The sequence below is a fragment of the Trichogramma pretiosum genome, unplaced genomic scaffold, assembly GCF_000599845.2.
Source record: "Trichogramma pretiosum strain Unisexual culture from Peru unplaced genomic scaffold, Tpre_2.0 scaffold9, whole genome shotgun sequence".
In the NCBI taxonomy this organism is placed as follows: domain Eukaryota; kingdom Metazoa; phylum Arthropoda; class Insecta; order Hymenoptera; family Trichogrammatidae; genus Trichogramma; species Trichogramma pretiosum.
The window spans coordinates 758,737-778,316 of record NW_019641697.1 but is presented as its reverse complement, the minus strand read 5'-3'; the positions used below and the strand labels follow the sequence as shown (position 1 = coordinate 778,316).

Sequence of the window (19,580 nt, the reverse complement as noted above, 5' to 3'; positions counted from 1 at the left end):
CGTTATAAACTTATAAAATGATAATGAAAAAAATGTTTAATTATATGAAAATGAACAATTTAATTTATATGAAATAGGGAGTAGAACTGATGATGGAAATTAATGGTAATAAACATTTGCGACGTGTGGCATTCTCAAGTAAATAAATGCACAGCTATTTATAGGTGGCTAATTCTATTTAGGACAACGATAACAAATCATGCCACAGGGTTGAAAAGATAAAAAGATTAGTTGCTATTATAACCAAATAAAAATAAATTTATATATATATTTTTTTGAAAAAAAAAATCAAAATTAATCAGAGAATTAACTGCAGTCGTAGTCGGTCAACTACGTTTGCTGCTGGATAGACCCCTTGACTACATCCTTGTAAGGTGATACTGTAATTCTTCTTGTTTCATTGCCCTTCATGGTTATATTTTTGAGAAAATATTAATGAGGTAAAGGTGTTTTTAACTCATCAACACAAATCCATGCGAGGCGAAGCTTTTTTATGTGGCAATACGTTTAAAAAAAACACCGCACTGGGAAGATCACACAATTATGGAAAAAATATTTGTGCGATTCGAATAAAAAAATTAACCAGAAGTCGACGTTTTTTCGTAGAATATGATATAGCTAGCTATTCTGAGTTTTGAATAAAATACGCTCCCTTAACTTTTTTCTATTTTTTTTTACTGTAGTCCATACTACTTTTAATTTGTGCATAGATTTCGTGATACTACAATTCAAGTTATCATTTTATAGATTATAAAATGTGAGAATCGTTAAATTTTCGTTTAAAATGTTCGCGTTTTTTGAATTTTCAAATATTTACGCTTACCATTTTATACTTTTTATCGTCAAAGAGCAACGCGGAAAATGATTTTAAAAAAGGATCATACCTTCCACGTCGCTGCGTTACGCCGGAAATAGCAGAATGTATTTTGGAACCAGTTGTAAATCTCATTTAATGTCAATTGCTTGTCTGGAGATTCGATGATGGACTGCAAAAAAATGAGTATTAATATCAATTTTCTATGGTATATATAAAAAAAATGTTTTGATCGATCAGCAATGTAAACGTTGCATATACAAGTACACATTTAATTATATACCTGCAAATGCGTTTTGCAACAAGTATTCCTTTGAAGTTTAACAAATAATTGTTTATAAAAATATTTTTTTATTAAAAAATGTTTATAAAATTGATAGAATTAATCTTCAACTTCAAGAGCTGACTAATCTTTTGAATTTAGTATATTGATTGCCCAAATGCGAGCTTATTAAGAAGAAATTAAAATAATTGAATTACCTGGCGAATTAATGATGCGTACGTGAAGGGCGGCCTGACATCTGCATTTTTGTAGAATTCTCTATTCCGCTGGATCTCTGCAAACGACGTAAAACTTGTTTGTAGCGCGTGTTTCATGTACGTTGAATTTATCAAAGACAACATTAACAAACATTTGGAAAGTTCTCGATTCTGCATAATGAGCATATAAATATTTATTTCAAGGTGGAAAATTTTTTTCATTCAATATTATTTTTGCGGTATGCAAATCGATTACCCTCTGATGTAAACATTAACAAAATCAAATTTTTATAATTATAACTTTGATGAGTAAAGAGTGAATAAACCAACATAAACAGGTGGTTTTGCACGCTTGTTACAAAAAAAGCTAAGTGCGAATGCAGTGCTGTCCAGATGAACAATTTATTATGTCTGCTGCTTTAATAAAAACTGAGGAAGTCTGTGCATATGTGCAATAAAACAAACTGTTACATGTCAAGTTAAAAAAAAATTAAAACGTAGATAGTGATCATGCAAAGAGAGAAAGAGAAAGAGAAAGAGAAAGAGAAAGGTAGAGGTAGAGGTAGAGGTAGAGGTGGAGATAGAGAGAGATAGAAACAAATTTATGATGGTCAAAAAGTAAGGTAAACATTGACAGGCCAATGATTGAAAAGTCATGACAGTACCTTGTTGAACGTCTAGGCCAGCGCGCTCCAGCATGTAGGGCAGCCCTACACGATGGCGGAGGCGGGCAGCACAAAAAAAAAATTTTGTAATGAGAGCAACTATTTGTCGATTCGAGTCGCAGCGATTAAGTGCCCGGCGAGCTACAAAATAACCCTCGACAAATCTTGATGACTAATAAGCAGCTATTGGCTTTATGAGAAAGCGACGTCTTTACGAGTGGGCCACCTCCAATATACATTCTGCTATTTCCGGCGTAACGGAGTGACGTGGAAGGTATGATTCGCCTAAATTGTACTTTTTTGTATGATTTTAGCATTTTTCAAACAGCATTTCGTTGTCAATCTCTGCAGTTATTTTCATCCAAAACATTGATTTATTAATTTTATAATAATCATTCGTCATAATCAACACTAACTGCGACAACAAAAAGCTCATTTAAAAACGATAAAATGTCAAAAATGTCGCCCAGACGTTGCCTAAATCCAACAACCGCTTATAGCACATGATTTGGTCAATAAGATTTGTAGCTTTTGTCTGAACCCAAGTGTAGATGTAAACGTTTTGTTTTTCCCCCAAAAGCCCGCTGTTAGTTTATGCGAGAGAAATGAGGCGCTGGTTAGAGGCCAATTAGGAAAAACGAGTGAATGCGCATACCACACGAAGAAAAATAGATTGAGTTTGCTCATGAAAAATCAGAGAGAGGACCGTAAAGTGCATTATCGTCGAAAATTACAACATTACCAAGAAAATCTATCTTCCACAAAGCCATCTTTTCAATTTCTTCGAAGCGGAAAATGATTTTTCAATGCATGAACACGTTAAAGTGTGAAACTGAGATGCAATTATAAAGCTTTTCCTCATTTTCGACTAGCGCGAGAAATTGCAAGATATTTTTTAAATTTAGTTATTACTCATAAAAAAGGCAAATTGTCATTTGTCTGTCAAATATAATTTACCTTCATTAATATCTAATCCTGCCTTATCGCCGAACATCCTGCGCCTTACAGTGCTCTCCTCATATATTCCTATGAATATACAGTTTGTTTGTTTTGAAATTCAGTGTTGTATTTTTTTATTTAAAATTTTCATTAATTAATTCGTTCGATGTAAATAATTTGGTAAAAGGCGTTAAAGAGTGTAAATCTCCCTGGCCGAATGTGTGTAAATAGTACATGTCTCGGTACGGAGCGCTGCCGAATGAGAACAAAAAAGGTGGCGGCTCGAAAGAACTCACCTCCAGCCAAGGACAGCGTGCTCTTGTCGCTGATCCGCCTGCGAATGGGCCCGGCCATGCTCGGTATGTTGGGCAGGCTGCCGGGCATGTTGGGCATCGGGGGCAGGCCGGAGATGTTGGCCATGCTGGGCAGACCGGGCGGCAGACCCGGGCCGGCGCCACCGGACACCGCGGGCGGCAGCTGACCGCCGGCCGGCGACCTGACCAGGGCCGACATCGACACGGGCGAGACCTGCGTGACGCCGCCGAACGACGGCGGTGCCTGGTTCATCAGCATTTTCGGCATGCTCGGTGTGTTCTGAGAAAATAACGTCGAGGAGCTCGTGTTTGTTTTTGTTTATCATTGATTGTGCAGCGCTGCTGCAGCCGCGATAGTTATTTCGATAACACAACAAGCGCGCGCGAGAGGGAGACAAGGTCGCGGCGAGATTAAGATAATATTGAAGCAAATGTTGTCTCCAGCGCGGCGCGCGTTGTGTTTTATAATATATATCGTTCAACGTTAAATTGACATTTACCGAAGATTCAGACGACTTGGGCGGCTCGGGCGACGCCATCTGTTTGGCCATGTGAAGATGGTGCATCATCGCCGTGAGCCGGTCGCGCTCCTTCTGCAGCTGGATCTCCAGCTGCGAGACGACTTGCATCTGGACTCGAGCCTGCGCCGTTGACCTGTCGTCCAATGTATGTTCGGTATTTAAGTGTCTGGAAAATGGACAAGTGTCGATTCATGCCTAGGCTTGCTTTTCTAGCCGCGAGATGCCACACGATAAAAGCTTGCGAGTTCTTTCGTTTGTAATCCTGTTTTTCCGAAGCCAGGCTACCAAGCTGCTGCTCCCCGAGTCGACGAGTCTTGGGGGGGAAAATACAGATTTCGAAACAAGGTGGCGAGGCTACAAGGGAGCATGACACAAACAGACAAAGAGGGAGAGAGCGAGAGAGAAAAGTAGATAAGAGTCGAGCAGCATAACGATGCGGTCGACTATGTCGTGAATATTGATGAGACAAAGGTAATTAGCTAGTCTCTCTCTCTCTCGCTCACTCCACAGCTCGTGCTTCATTTTCCTGTCTCGGGCACTTTTTTTTTATTCTAAACAAAGAGAGTTCGATGCGCGACTCAAAGTTTCGCTTGATTACAAGCTCGTCGCTCTCTAATGCGGTTAAAAAGCCTCAAAGACGCTGGCGCGCGAGCGAGCTGACGCCGTGAATTTCATTTGCCTCTCTCGATCGAGCCGCGACTCGATTTTGGCCTTTCATCTTTGATCGCGCGCTTCGAACCGAATTTAACAGCCGCGTGGCAAGTAGTCGCGGCCTGCTTTGGTCAGCCAAAATCTATTCTATACGATACTCACTTGAGGAATGCTTGATAATCTTCCGCGACGAACTCGCAGCCGGGCCACTTGCAGACCCCGTGGCCGTAGAGCGGGTGCTGCATCTTTTCGCTGCAAGCCGTGTCGAGGGCCTGTTGCTGCTGTTGCTGCTGTTGCTGTTGCTGCTGTTGCTGCTGCTGCTGCTGCTGCGATGGCTTCTCGTCCAGCTGCGTCGTGCCGTTGATCTCGGAAGCTCGCCGGCTCGAAACTAGCGAATTCAGAAGGCCTGCGATGAGCAGGTGCCCATTTTTCGATTTTACATCGGTGCTATGCGGTGCGATCGTACTATCGCGTTGGGGCTCACGGCGGATCTGCGATGCTTCGACCAACTTACCATTGAGGCCGGAACTGGACTTGGACACGTTGGAGTTTGGATGGGATTCCGAGCTGTCGGTCGGCTCGCTCTTCCAGGATGGCAGCGACTCGTTGGCCGGCATGCCGGCCGAGTGATTGTGTCCCTGGAGGCCGAGGCCCTGCTGGATGAGGTACTGGCGCTGCGTCAGGTGGTACTGTTGGACCAGCTGCTGCTGCTGGAGCGCCAACTGCTGCAGCGGCGCCGAGGCCTTCTTCTTGTCCGACGTCTGTAGCAGATGCGTCTGTTGAATGAGGTTGAGCTGGAGCTGCTCTTGCAGCTGTTGCAGCGCTTGTTCCAGTTGTTTGCGGCTCAGCTCGTTCATCTGATGCTGATGCTGGAAAGACCAATCAAGTTGGATGCTTCGGTGTTCTTCTCGCTTGATATATCTCACTGACTATCGTCATCGTGATATCGGGAAAGGACTTACGTTCTTGAGGGAGGAAAAGTATCCGAATCGCTCGGGATTGGAGGCCGACTCCGAGGGGGAATCCTGATGCTGCTGATGGTGCTGCTGCTGTTGCTGCTGCAGGTAGAGCTGGTGCTGCTGCACGAGCGTCTGCAGCTGGCCCGGATTAAGTATGTGCTGTTGGAGTATCTGCTGCATCTGGTGGGCCGGGCTGAGCATCATCTGGCTCGTGGTTTGCGACGAGGAGCCGGTAAGGCCTGCTCCAGGCGGGCCTTGCGAGGGGCCGGGCGGCGACGCCCTGCAGCCAATCGATCCATCAATAGATCGTATGGATGGACAAATAAAAAATGATCAAAAAGTTTATACGTACCGCTGCGGAGCTTGGGGACTCTGATGCGGACTCGGCTGTGGTCCTGGCGCGCCCGAACTCGGCTGCTGGGATTGCTGCTGAATGCTGGGCTGCTTTTGTTGGGTCATCGGGGGGCCAGCTGCTGCCTCAGTGCCTAAATTCGGACTGAGCTTACCATTGCTTTGGTACTCGATGCTCAGATCCTTGTCGGCGGGCCCGTTGTTGGTGCAGCTACTGCTGCTGCGCGACTCGCGGCGTTTGCTCGCGCTCACGCCGGCATCGCACTGTTGCTGTTGCTGCTGCTGTCGTTTCAACGCCGAGTAAAGATTCCTCACCTGTCGTGGACGTGAGTTCTTGTAGTTATTCGTATCAAAGATCAATTGCAAAATTTCAAAGAATAACACCATAGTCTCGACTTTTCTCCTAATCCCTCTTACACTCTCGCACTAGCTCTTTCTCTTTCTTGTACATATACAAAACGAATAAATCTCTCCCTCGCTTTTTGCCTCCATGTATTATTATAATGAATAATATTGATCTTATCTAATGGTATTCGCAAGAGTTGAAAAGTCTTGTATGTAGATGCGATGATATATACACACACTCTCTCGTTGCTGATGTTTACACAACTACGAGAGAGAGAGAGAGAGAGAGAGAGAGGCCGGATTTGTTTTATTAAGTTGCGCGCACGGAGAAGCACATCGCGGCCTATACACAACTGTTAATGAATGGATCTTTTGTTTGATTTCTCTCTCTCTCTCTCTGTGCTGTTGCTGCTCCAAGCTGCCTTAGGTTGTATAGTTGCCGAGGTTATTTGGTTTTGCAAATTTCCAGGATTTTGATGCCGTTCTTAGGATAAGTCGTTAAATGGAATGAAAATATTTTACCTTCTGTTTGTCTCGTCCGTACGCACACGAGCTCGTACACGCTAAAATATATACTTCTATGCGTGTTTTTTTTTATGATGCACGCGTAGATGTGCATCCTCTTGTCTCTTTGTGAGTCGCGAGCTAAGAAGAGCAGAACGACCGAGCTCTGCTCCAGAAACGATTGGCATTGAGGCAAAGGAATCGGGGGGAGGGAGAGAAGATCTCAACAGCCAACAACAGTCGCAATTCTCCTTGTCATATTTAACCTGCTCTCTCAATGGTCCTCAAGGGTCTCGCCAAGACCTTCTTTCGCTCCGTCGTCGTTTACACACGAGAAAAGAAGGAGCCGAGGAGAAAGAGGAGTAGGAGGAAGAAGAATAAGAAAAATTGGCGCTGGTACATGCGGAATAATATATTAATCGGCTAGACGGGGATTGTCTCTCTGCCGGCGATACGCATAACAATTTCACAGGGATGATTTGTAAATGTTCTCGGGCTACTCTATATGTGTGTACAGATCTCTCGAGCGCAGAAGTTCACCAAAACTGAGCGATAATTAAGTCCCTCCGTAATCAAAGGCGGAAAAATTGGAATTTTCTCCAGAGGAGGCGTCTCGTCGACGGTTCGCTCTTCTCTCGACTCCTTCGTTTCCCCGTGGTATTAATTAACGAATTAAGACGACGACTCGAAGAAAGCAGATAGTAGTGGTGGTGCAAGTGGCAGCGATATCGTATAGGCGCGCTTAAAAGGATTAAAGTCCCCGCGGGTGCTGCTATATATAGGCACGGAGCAGCACAGACACATTTGAAACAATTTCTTTTTTCCTTCGCGTTCTTTTATCGGGGACGAATAAATCAGCCAAACAGACCGCGAAAAATGTATGACACGCGTGGCAAAACAATTTTCGTTCGCTCGTCTATAGGGGCACTTATAAAGTGGCGCGTCGGCAAGTGAAATTTCGTATTCAACGTGAGCCGCGCCACACGCAGCAGCGCAGCCCAGGGCCAATCAGTCGAGCGAGGCGGTGCTTTTCTCGCGCCTCCTGTTGACGTTTGTCATAATATTTTAATATTAAATCACGTTATATATCAGTCATGCGTTCGCATAATCAGAGCCGGAGCACGAGGCGGGGGGGTACAACGAGTCCTTGCGTGTCTCTGCTTCGAATCTTCATTTGCTAATTTTTCCCCATGTATATGCGCCCGCGCTTGTTTATACACCGAGACTTTTTTAAAGAATAAATATTTCTTCAGCCTCTGCAAGTCTCAAGACAAGACAAAACATACTTCAAAAACGTCGTGTACAGTTTTCTTGTGCACTCGAAAAAGAAAAAACAATAATAATAAAAAATGAAAAATAAAAAGAAAAAAGGGAAAAGGTCTAAACGTTACATGTCAATGTACACAGTGTGTATAGGAGAAGAAAAAAGAGGGCGAGACGAGTATTTACCACTCTTACGTACACGCGAATACATGAGCCTAGAGAGAGAGAGAGAGAGAGAGAGAGAGAGAGAGTCGTCAGCTGCGCGTGCCTGCGAGAAATGCGGGAATACAAATTGGCAGCCCAGACGAAGCTCGTCTCCTTTTCTCCGACGCGCATAATGAATTCGCGCTTCTTTCCCTTTTTTTTTTATTGTATCACGCGGGTTAGTCGGGCAAGGGAGGCGCGTATACCCGCCGTACAGCGAAAAGGAGCCGCCGATTCGCGGTCCTGCCTATGTTTCAGCCTCTACACTACATGTACACCGGGCGCACACGTAGCCCGGCCCAGTAAACCCAATGTAAAGCGAAAAAAGAATACATGCCCACATGCGAATCGTCGCGATTGATTAGTTCGTATCTCGACGCGTGCAAACACAGTCGAGTGCGAGCAAACCCGCAGGATACGGCGCAGCGGAGCTTTCTCCATTTCCCCGACGCGCGCTACAGTCCCGCTAATTCCAGTGCATACACGTTGTACACGCCTCGAATCGTAGATGCGCTAACAAAGAGAATTTCCAAAAGAGTAAAGCCTTCCTTCCTTTGCTCTTCTTTTTTCTTTTCGTTTTTTATTCCATTTCGCGCACATCTCTATCCTCCGCATCAATCCGCCCGGAGAAGGTTAAGGTCGATTTGATTGAAAAAGTTTGATTGGCTCCATGGGCCGCGCTGGCACGAGCTGTTTATACGAGGATCAACTGCTTTTACGATTGAAATTTGACAAAAATAAAAATTAAAGGGGTCAGTTTTTTGTCTCTCTCGAGTGCGCCTCTCTCTCTATGCGATATATATGACGACAAACAGATTTTAAAATGCACGAGGAACAATAAGCAGCCAACAATATCTCAATTTCACTTACATTGTTAAACGTTGCAGCGGCGACTGCATGCATACGCGGAAACAAAACAGTATTTCCACAATCAGACGCATAACCCAAGAGAGAGAGAGAGAGAGAGGAAAAGGGAGACAACAGTCGACAAACAATGAAGGAGATCGCGCTAATTGACATCGGCCCTCTTTCTCTATTTTTTGTCCCTCGCACAAAACAGTTCATATTGTCGATGGCCCAACGTTGCGCGCGCGCGGGGGCCAAAAATAGTGAAACAAGGCGAGTGCAGGCGCACGCCCGGCCGGCCATTCAATTTCGCCCGATCGGCCCTTTCACTCGCAAAGCAGAGCGCGCGCTATTAATTATGCAGCGCAAGATTCGATACGCTCCCGTGGACAATCGACCTTTCGACTGCTGCGATTAAATGATGCAGGACATCCGCACCGAGAGAATCGCGTCGTCCTCGCGAAGCGCTTGCTCAGCCGATTACGACTCGTTAATGAAAGCCAAACAGAGCGTTGCGCCGCCAAGACGTTTTTCTAAATCAGCGTCCGACTAATGAAATCACGACGAATTTTACAGCGTCGTGTGCACTCATATTTTCAGCTGAAATAATTAATAAGCCGCTTGACACTCCATAAAATCAATTAAAAAGCTCTAATCGTCATTGAAATGCTTATTGACCGAGTCTTTTGCGTTATTTAACAGCAGGAACGAGGCATCAATATTTAAGCTCGATCAATTAGCGTCTGAGCTTTTTCTTCTCGATGCAGAGATCGGGGACGGTTATTTTTTTTTTTGTTCCGCGCGACAGCACGATGTACGTTACATCCTGCGCTGCACGTACTTATTTATTCGTAACAAATATTAAGATCCCCTCGAAGCTGAGAATTATATTCCTTCAAAGTTTTCGCCTCTCTCTCTCTCTCTCTCTCACTCTGTCTGTCTGCTGTGGGATGCTCTATATAGGAGCTCGAGTGTCGGGCACGCGCCTCGAATTTATGAATATTTCTTTCCGCACGGTCACGCGCAGCCGTGAAAATCCATCGGATAGATACTGAATACTCCTCTCGTCCCAAGCTCTTTTCGCCGTGCGAACAGATAGATTCTTTGGGATCATGGACCAAGGTATATTTATTCACTTCTCGTGCGCCTTTTCTTACGCTTCCCAAGTCCCTTTCCCCTCTCTCGTATCTTCCTCTCTCCCTCCCTCGCCTTCTTTTTCTCTCTTCCGGGCGAAAAATCAAATGTACATATGCGTGTATATATATACGGTGACATTCTGTGCGAGCCCAACGCGCTCTACAATTGCTCTGCTAACAAGACTTGAAAAACTTTTGGCTCTCGGCTTTTCGTACAACACAAACATCCTCTTGGCCGATCGGGGCATTAATATTCATAAAGTCGGAGGTTAAAAATCAGAGCAGCAGTAGAAAATTAAGCTCTCGACCCTTCGTCTGTCTTTCTCTCTCTCTTTCTCTCTCTCTCTCTCTCTCGTCATTGTTAAGGGCGCCAAGTTGCGGTTAAAAATTGTACGGTATTACTTAAAGCTCTCACTTTTGACTTTCTTACGCCAGCTTGATGATACAATTAATCCCGGTCTTGCTCTCGGCTTGGGAAATTATCCGATATTTTTCACACCGGCCCCAGCTCCAGCGAGTCGACGTAGCGGTGCCTAAAAAAGGGTTGTGTTTCGGGGCAGCAGTTGCACCATCTGCTACATAAAAAAATATTTGACTCGATTGACGCGCGCGTACAGATTTGAAAAACGAAGAAGACGAAGGGCTAGAACAAGGGCCGCGCTGGAATCTTTTATTTTGCCAAAGAGAAAGAGAGAGAAAGCTTGATTGCTGTCGTTTGTGCGATGCTGTTGCCACTAGTCTTTTTACTCTATGTACGTATTCCGAATTTATATACAGAGAGATCGTTTCAGTTTTTCGAAAAAACGCACGGCAGACATTCTTCTCTCTCTCTCTCTCTCTCTCTCGTAATGTATAATGCAGGGAAAAGGAGCGCAGTTATGGGAAAAATTTGCGTGCACGATGACGTACATTCCGCGGCATTATACTCTCGAACAATAAACGATAAAACTTTAAAATATATAGCCCGTACGCGCTTGAATATGTCACTGCGATGTAGTGCCGTGCCAGTGTTATAGCTGCCTCGACGTCGACGCATTATGCGAAAAATATGATAATACAAACATACATTGCCAAAAGACGCATTTCTTCGACTCGTGGATTTCTCTTTTCTTTTCTTTTGCTATATACTTACCGAGATAACAATATATTACCTATACACGCGGTCGTGCGCGCGCAGGAGTGTCGAGATATTTCTAATTGCAAAAGAGAGACGCTCGCGATTCCCCTCGAAACAATAATCTCGATGTTTTTCATTTTCAGCTTGTGCTCCTCTCGGCTCCGGAGTCTATATGCTAAACAGATATGTATCGAGAAAGAGAGAAAAAGGGTGCAACCCCTGGAGCAAAAGTTTAGCGCTCGTAGGCGCGATTTTTAAAATACGTGTTTATCGATTTTTTTCCTCTGATTTAACGTATAGCCTATAGCAGCTATAGTGTAGACGCGCCGAGAGATGTATAAATTGCCTTGTATTTTCCTGCGGACAAGGATGTGCTCATATTTGCGGTTGTTAAGATGCCTATCGTCCCTCGTACCCCATAACGGAGCGCCGGCTCTCGCCACGCGTTCGCGCGCAGCTCGTATTCTATATTTTCTCCTATCAATTTTATTCCATTCAATTTGCGGCATTTTTACGACGAATTATTCAATTTTGAGGGTATATAGAACAATTTGTATGGCGGAATTGCAATCGAAACTCACCCATCTGCGTTGGCACAAGTACTACTACAAGTCAAGTGTATGACAGTGCACAATATCTATCTTTCATATACATCGTTTGCTCACCTAAAACAGAGAGAAAAAAACATAGATTTGCACATTAGCGAGATATTATTTTTCTTCTCAAATTGTTATATGTTTGTTATGATTCACGCTTGCGCGCGACATAAATATTCAGTCCTGTACATGACTGATACGGTAAATAAAGATTATTTTTCATATATTTATATGCTTCAGTCATCGTCCAGCAAAAAACGTCATCCTCCTCGAGTTAAATAGAAGAAAAAAAAACGATCCGACGCGTAAATATACACAAACGAGTCATTATTATTATTATTATTATTTTCGAGCAAAAATCTATCGCGCGCGGTGCAGTTCACACACGGAGTTTGTTTGTTCAGTCGCGCGTACTTGAGAGCGAGCTGCGGGAGACGGAGAGAGAGAGAGGAAGAAAGACTATATTATTTGTACATTTATGTGCGAGAGACAAAGAGCTGGGATTTCTTAAATTTATGTAATAGCCTCGTCGAGCATCTTGCAAAAGATAATAAACATACGTGCGCTGGCCGCGTCCATTTGCGAGAAACAAATATTTATTTTGTCAAAATAGACGCGCGATATTTGACTGGGATCGGCGTGCGGGGAGTTCGGGAAAAAAAAATCGAAACAATTTCAAGCCTCCCCGTGGAAAATGTTTCACACCTCTCTTACAAATTCCCGTAGCAGCGATAAAGCAGCAGCAGAGCAGCAGCGAGGCAGGCTCAGAAACAGGGCAGTTTGTATGCGGAACCGCAGGCGCGTCTTGGCCGATTACGCCGTCGGCTAACTGTATTATCGGCCGTTTGGCGTTGCGCACCCCCCGACCCCGGTTATTTTTTATCTTTATTAGATTATACTCTCAGGACATGGACTAGGATCAGCGCGATGGACCCGCCAAGCGCCCGTATAAATAGCCCCTCTCCCCCTGCATTACGTGCTGCGTAATGTACGCGCGCTCACGGCTCGGCAAACGGATATTTTTCTTGTCGAAGCTGTCTGTAAGCTGGCGAAGCCGACTCTGCCCACGCGCATACGTATATATTATAAAACACACCTAGACGCGCAGAGACGAAAGAAAAAATTAAATTCCAAAGGCGAAAAATGAGCGATGAAACGCGCGCGAAGCCTCATGGCTGGCAGCTATAATTGCCAAAAGGGAGAAGTTGGCAATTAATTGAGAAACACATGCAAAGTCGAAGGTAGTCGCAGGGCTAGTCCCGGTCGGACGTATAGGAAGGGAGCTAATACGCCAAATAAATCTGCTGTAATGGTAAGTAATTTGGCTGTTATATATGCATAAGTCGATAACAAATCGAGGACAATCGGACGTGCACGGCACACTGCGTCCTTTTTTTCACAGCGCCAGCCCAGCCAGATATATTTGCGTAATCTACTTTGCGTAAATCAGAAAATACAGATGCGCCTCGAGTTGCAGCAGGCGTCGAGAGAGACGACGAGAGGAAAAGTCGACGTAGTTGCAGTGTCCGTTGTACACAATGCGAGCGTCGACTCTACGAAGCGTCAAAACGATCGATAGAAGGTGTAAAAAGCCTCGGCTCGGCAAGTGCAAAGAAAAACAGTAAATAACGCGCACGGCACCGCGATGTAACGAATAATACCGCGTAGTTGCACACGTCCGCGATTGCGCTACGGGTCGAAAATCTTTCTGTCTCTGCCTCATACCTATACGCGTTTGAAACCACGTGTAGGTGCGGTACAGACGTGTATCCGTGACAGGTCAACCCCCTTCAAGCGGCGAACTTTTTTTTTCACTCGTCGAATTGGCGCAAGACAGGAGTCGCGCGTAACCTGCAGCGCGCTCAAAAATGGATAAAAGCGACAACGAGAACGAAGAAAGAGCCATTAATCCTAAGCGACCGGATGATATAGTAATAATAATAATCGAGCAAACAGGGCGAGCCGCCGCAGCCGCAGCCGCAGCCGACGTTTGACGCTGTCACGCGTAGTCTTGTTCTTATTTGCCCGTTGAATTTTCCAACGGTCCGCAAGATCAAAAGGAGGCGCGGCTCAAAGCTCGCGCGATACGCGTATAAATATATATGTATACGTGTATATATACCTGCACACACGTCTCATCTGTAACGCAATGTCGCCTTCGAGTATGCGTGTATGTATGTATTACGAGGTGCGCTTCGGGCTCTAAAGAAATTCACGGCATGGAGTAAAAAGCCAAGCCGCGTTTCGCGTGTGTTTCTTTCGTCCGTCATGGCGCGCGCGGAGAAAGAGAGCGAGAGCTTTTGTAATGAAAAATTTTTACGACTCGGAGAGATCGCGCGCGATTTGGAAAAGTGTCGAGCAGCTTCCAGTGCGACACCTTGCCAGCGCATACATTATATATAAGCGAGGCCGGACCTATGCATGTATATAAATGCGTCACACGTGCGCCAAATGGAAGTGTGGACGCGTGGAGAGCCTTGTGTATAAGGATGATGTGTGCGCGCGTCAAGTCGAGCGTGGGGTCCGACACAGGCGTCGCCGACTCTCGTAGAGCAGCGGAGAAAAGAGAGTGAGAGAGCCACACACGGTTCGACACTTAGGCTCGAGCTGCCCTTATTGCGAGTCGTGACCCAATGTTATGTGTCCATTTGTACTGTAAATCACCGCCTAAACACGACTGCTTTAAAAAATGAAAATTGTGTGCGAGTCGAGTCGATCGAGGAAAAGGCCGAGCTGCCCCCTACAATAATAACGTATAAGCAAGACATCTTTGATTTTCTCCCTCGGAGCTCGAGATTTTTGCCGTCGTAGCAGTCCGACCGACGAGCGAGTATATCGGCAATGCTCGTCTCAGGGCATTTAGGATCGCGACAATCCACTTGGAAATCCATTGGTCAGTCGAGCCGAGTAAAATCCGGAAAATCGTTCGAGAGAAGCTAAGCTACTTTGTGCTTCGTATAAACGCGCTCGCTACACACACACACGGAGTCGAGGGTCAAGATACGCGCGCAGTCGTTTTGTTTATCGCCTCGCTCCTCGCCTTTACTCTTTATACGCTCGGCACAAAAAAAAAAGAAGTCTACCGTGAGCGAGAGAGAGACTTGAAATAGGAGAAAACTTTCTTCTCGGATATACGCCTTTATAGCTTATTTACGCTGGACACTTGCTAGCTCGAGTCGCACTCGCTCGGTGTGCGAGAGCACGAGGCGAGACACGAAGAGAAAAGTTTTTTTTTCCAGAGCAGGGGCGGCAGTACTGCGAGGCCTCGAGGCTATATACGCTTCGTAATGCTGATACCTTACACTTGGACTCGGATAATGCTGGCAAGCTGCTGCTTCCATAGCCCATAGTCATGCTCATTTTCAGGACTCGATGATCGGGGATATCCTTATCGAGTGTAGAGCGGTGCAGCGAGCGATGGCTCTCCGGTTAAAGCGACTGCTCGAGCGTTTAGCTGCTGATCGCGAGCGCTGCTTGCTCCAGAGCTGGAGGCGAAAAATCTCGCGCACGTGCCAAGTAGCGGCATCGACGGCGTCGCAATGAGTGCTGCGACTGACTCTGTGTGTGTGGTGTCTTTTGGCTTGGGAGCTTTGGCGGCGGGCAAAGGCTCGCTCCGAAAAAGAGCGCATCGAACCGCCGCCGCTGTAGAGTCGAGCGAAAGGCCGACAGCCGTCGACGTTGCTCGAGGAAAAAAGCGTCTCGCGTTCCAGTTTACATCGTGCTATAGTCGTCAGTCAGTCGGTGCCTCACCCTCTCGCACGCGCGCGGATACGGAAAAGGGGGAAATGCACGCCGACTCTCTCGAGTACTCGAGACTGGCGCGGGAGGGCGGGAGGGGGTGGCCAAGAAGCGCGTCTGTCCTGGCCGTGTGTTTGATTAAGAATACATGAGCCGGCTGAAAAGGCGCGAGAAAGACAGAGAGCGAGAGTTGTGCCGGACGCACGACTAGGCTCTTCTCTGCTGCGCGCGATCTGCATCGACGTCCGACGGCCCGCTCTCTATGCTTTGCGCGCGCTCTTTTCTCCGAGCTGCAGCGAGAAAGCAACAGCAGCACCGCACTCGTGTCTTTTCAGAGGGATGCGCGCGTCTTGCGAAAGATAAATCTTATACACGGATAGCCAACGACGGCAAGACCAGCTCAGACTTGCGCGCAACCAACTTGTCGTCGTCGTCGTCTATGGCCGTTTGACCTCTATGCAGCGTAATCTAAGCATCGGAAGGTATCTAGTCGAGCGAATAATTGATGGATTATAAATTTGAAAAACACGAGTCAACGACTATAAGAACTTGCTCCCGATACGATAGCAACGTCCGATGATGAATCATCCGAGGAAAATATCACTAATAAGTATCCAATAAAAAAATCTACGATATCTGTACATTGTCTCCGGCTGCAACTCAGAGAGTAGCCAAGCGCAGTGGCAGCTAAAGAGGTAGACAAGCGGGACGAGTGAGCAATAAAATATACAAACGCGCGCGTCTCGCCTCTCACTCACCCGAGCCATCTCTACCTATGGATAATTTCGATCCATTCATCAATATATTGCCATTTTACGTCGGCAGAGAGATATACGTATGTGGACGGGGGTGGGCAGCGGACTAGCAGATTTGTGTAATGTTCAAACAGTTGGAGATTATACGCGCGTATATACTTTAAGCACCCTGGGCTTCGTCTGCTGCTGCTGCTGCTGCTGCTGCTGCTTCGCCCGTGTATATGTGTATAAATCGCAAAGTGGCATTTGTTTCGAGCATCCGTTATCCGTCGATTCGACGATCGTATCTTTTTCTGCCCTCCAAGTGTTTCCTTTTAATTTTTTTTTCTCCTTTCCACATTTGCGCTCGATCCTTCTCGATATGTATATGGGATTCCGAGTGATTTATAGCGACGAGTAGTATTTATATACACGAGCATTAGAATTTTCCTCCTCCTCCTCCTCATCGTCGTCGTCGTCGGCTAGGAAAAATTGTTTTCGAGCGAGTCTAATAACTCGAGCTTAAAAAGTCGCGAGATCCTTCCTTTTGCTACACTTGGACTTGGATATGGAGAAAGACGAGGCGCTGTGGAGGATTACGCGTCCCTTCGTACTTGCTTCGTACTCGTGCTCTCTTCGACTCGTCAAGCCGGTGACAAATGGTTCGATACTTTATAATACGAGGAGACGCGGCGCGAGTCCTTTGGCGTGCTGCATCGTCCGGGTATAAAAATAGCGCAGCCAATTTTCGTACACTCGCGAGAGCGCGCGATAACGAAAACATAAGCTTACGATGCAACGAGCTCTCTGGCGCTCGTTGTACAATCGACTTCTTTTTTTTATTCATCGAGAAAATAAACGTTTTTTCAAGCCGAGGCCGGAAGCGCGCGAGCTGAATGTCATTTACAACTTATATTTTGATAAAACGCGGGGCAAATAAAGCAAGACGTTGTTCGGAGAGCGATTCGCGCGTAAAATAAGACAATAAGTCACGCCCGAGTATGTGTGTATTATTTTTATACGTCGAGAGAGAGAGAGAGCTGTACTCCGACTTTTACCATGCTAACGATCAATTGTAGCAAAGGTCGAATAAACACTTGCTCGTGCGCGCGCGATGTAATAAATGTAGCTGCTGCTGCTCGCTCGGGGCTTTATCTGTGTATCTTCCTATGGTCGTTCTGGCAGCGCCTAATTATAAAGCCGTAAACAGCTGCAAAAGAAAGAGGCGGGATTATTTGGCTCGCGCGGAAACTTGAGGCAGAAAAACTGCAAGATTCACGGATTTAGTGGAGCGCGCCGAGTGCTACTACGTAGTGGTGGGGCAAATCGCAATTGGCAGTATACGCGGCTGTAATGATACAACATTATCTCTTGGCCGCTCTTCGCGGGTAAACACTTGTGTGCCTCGGCTCCGAGCTCCCTTCCTCCCCCCCCTCCCCGCAATTGCACTTTGTCCGTCAACATTTATTCGCATTCGCGAAATATTTGCTCTGTTTTTCTAGCCGCGAGCCGAGTAGTGCTGCGACGAGACGCGGAGAGTGGGCGAGATCGGAGCCGCCGGTAAGATAGCTGTGCTGTCGGCGCTACGTCGGACGCGCGACTGCTCGGCCTCGTTACCGCGCTGCCTCGCTCGAAGGGAGCCCCTCGCTCGTGCCAGCTTCCACCTTGTTGTGTGCATTCTGTATAACGACCGCTGCTTTATATACGCGTACACAAGGGGGGACAGGCAAAAGCGAGAGTGGCTTTGCGCGTAGGGGAGGCGAATTTCAGCTCTCTCTCTCTCGATGTCTATCGAGTACACTATACTGCTGCTGCTACTCTCCATTAATCGCTTCTGTATGCACTTGTTTATGCGACAGAGAGTGAGATCTCGAATCGAAGATCGCAACGATTGATCACTCGACGATTTCTCGCACATTATTTCGCGTGTACATTATTTTTTCGTCTCTTGAACGTCGCAATAGCTCGAGACTGCAGCTTGTGCACTTGCAAAATCGATTGCGCATACGAGTGCCCGAAGCGAAGAAAATCGCATTAGTTGCTCGATTAATTATGCGACACGTATGCGGTCTCGTATAAAGTCTTTGAGATCGAGAGCACGTCTTGCTAGTCGAATTACGATTCGTTCGTCGCGAGCTGCGAGCGTCGCCGGCGCGATGCAGATTCGATTACGACGCTTTTTCGCGTACTTTCGCATTGTTTCCTCGACGCGATCTATTAATAAGTAAACTCCACACGCGCTTAAATGGATTTCAAGAGTCGTAGACCGGGCGATGTTTAGATAATAACTGTCTCCTTCCGTGAATCCTGCAATACCCTTGGCTGGCTTTTATCGCGCACACACACGCGCGTACGTCGCGCCTACGCAGAAGACATGCTTTGTGTATCATCGTTCCGTCATTATTTACGTTGTATGCAGGCACGCACAAGCACAGCGTATATGTACAGAAAGAGCCATGTATGCAACAGCAGCAGCTCGATAGTAAAATATACAGCTGCGAGTTTTGCGCGCGCGGGCTTTTTCAAAAGCGACACACAATACACAACTCAGCCAGCAGCGGCGCACGGCATTCAGGTTAAGCCAACTCGAGCTCGACTATTTTCCTGGTAAACGCGCCTCTGCCTGCCTGACTGCTTGCCTGCGGTTTTTTGCGCTTCTTCTTTTTTTTTTTTTTTTTTTTTTAAGCATCTTTCTTTAAACAGCGCGTCTTTTATGCCTTCCGCGAACACAACTGATTACGAAATCGAGAGAGGAGAATATCTGGCACTGCGCGTCTCTCGCTCGCCTATCTGTTTACCCGCGTGTTGTATCGAGACGGAACAAAAAAAATCATTTCCGAGCCAAGTTCCGAGACGCGCGATTGCGAAAAATTGCCCGACGCACAACTAGTTTCTCTTAGAGATGCACTCGAAACGTGTAGCATAGTGTACTTGCTTCCGATCGGGCCAACAAATCCGATGAATCATTTGCTCGCTGCCGATAAATTGCTCGCAATCGTGTACTCGACTGTCGTAACCGGCGCACTCGATCTACACTCTTGTTTACGGAAGTTTTTTCGATCCAAATGTTTTTGTTTATTTGTTTGTTTGTTGCGCAACGATCTGTTTTTTGCGATGCTCTATACGCACTCGAGTCAAAATTGTACATCACTTCACTAAGCACTTGTCTTCACGAAGCACATTAAACCTGTAAAGCACTGAATTACGAACGTTAGGATGCATGAAAATGTTCCACTTATTTTAAAGATGATCGATGCTGAGAAAATAAACAAACATTTTTAATCAATACACATTCGCAGCCATAATATTTTCCAAGAAGTGCAAGGAACGACTCGCAGAATATTAAGGTTATAACAATTATGATTGATTATCTAAAAATAGTCGGCACGAAACATTCTTGCAC

At 46.0% G+C, this 19,580-nt stretch overlaps 1 protein-coding gene across 13 annotated transcripts in view; it reads right to left on the bottom strand.

Moving 5' to 3' along the window:
- The window catches only part of LOC106651589 (forkhead box protein P1-like), a 140,039-nt gene that overhangs the window by 7,173 nt on the left and 113,286 nt on the right, over positions 1-19,580 (bottom strand). For 7 of the 13 annotated variants that reach the window (XM_014370156.1, XM_023462220.1, XM_014370152.1 and 4 more), the window contains 9 exons: positions 5,696-6,009; positions 5,347-5,623; positions 4,899-5,253; positions 4,547-4,790; positions 3,713-3,899; positions 3,195-3,492; positions 2,917-2,985; positions 1,295-1,371; positions 885-986 (listed from right to left, as the gene is read on the bottom strand). In XM_014370156.1, coding sequence (XP_014225642.1) covers positions 885-986; positions 1,295-1,371; positions 2,917-2,985; positions 3,195-3,492; positions 3,713-3,899; positions 4,547-4,790; positions 4,899-5,253; positions 5,347-5,623; positions 5,696-6,009 — 1,923 coding nt within the window. Of the gene's footprint in view, positions 1-884; positions 987-1,294; positions 1,372-1,959; positions 2,005-2,916; positions 2,986-3,194; positions 3,493-3,712; positions 3,900-4,546; positions 4,791-4,898; positions 5,254-5,346; positions 5,624-5,695; positions 6,010-19,580 lie in introns of all 13 variants that reach the window. The other 6 variants (XM_014370157.1, XM_014370155.1, XM_014370161.1 and 3 more) reach the window with 4 other exon arrangements.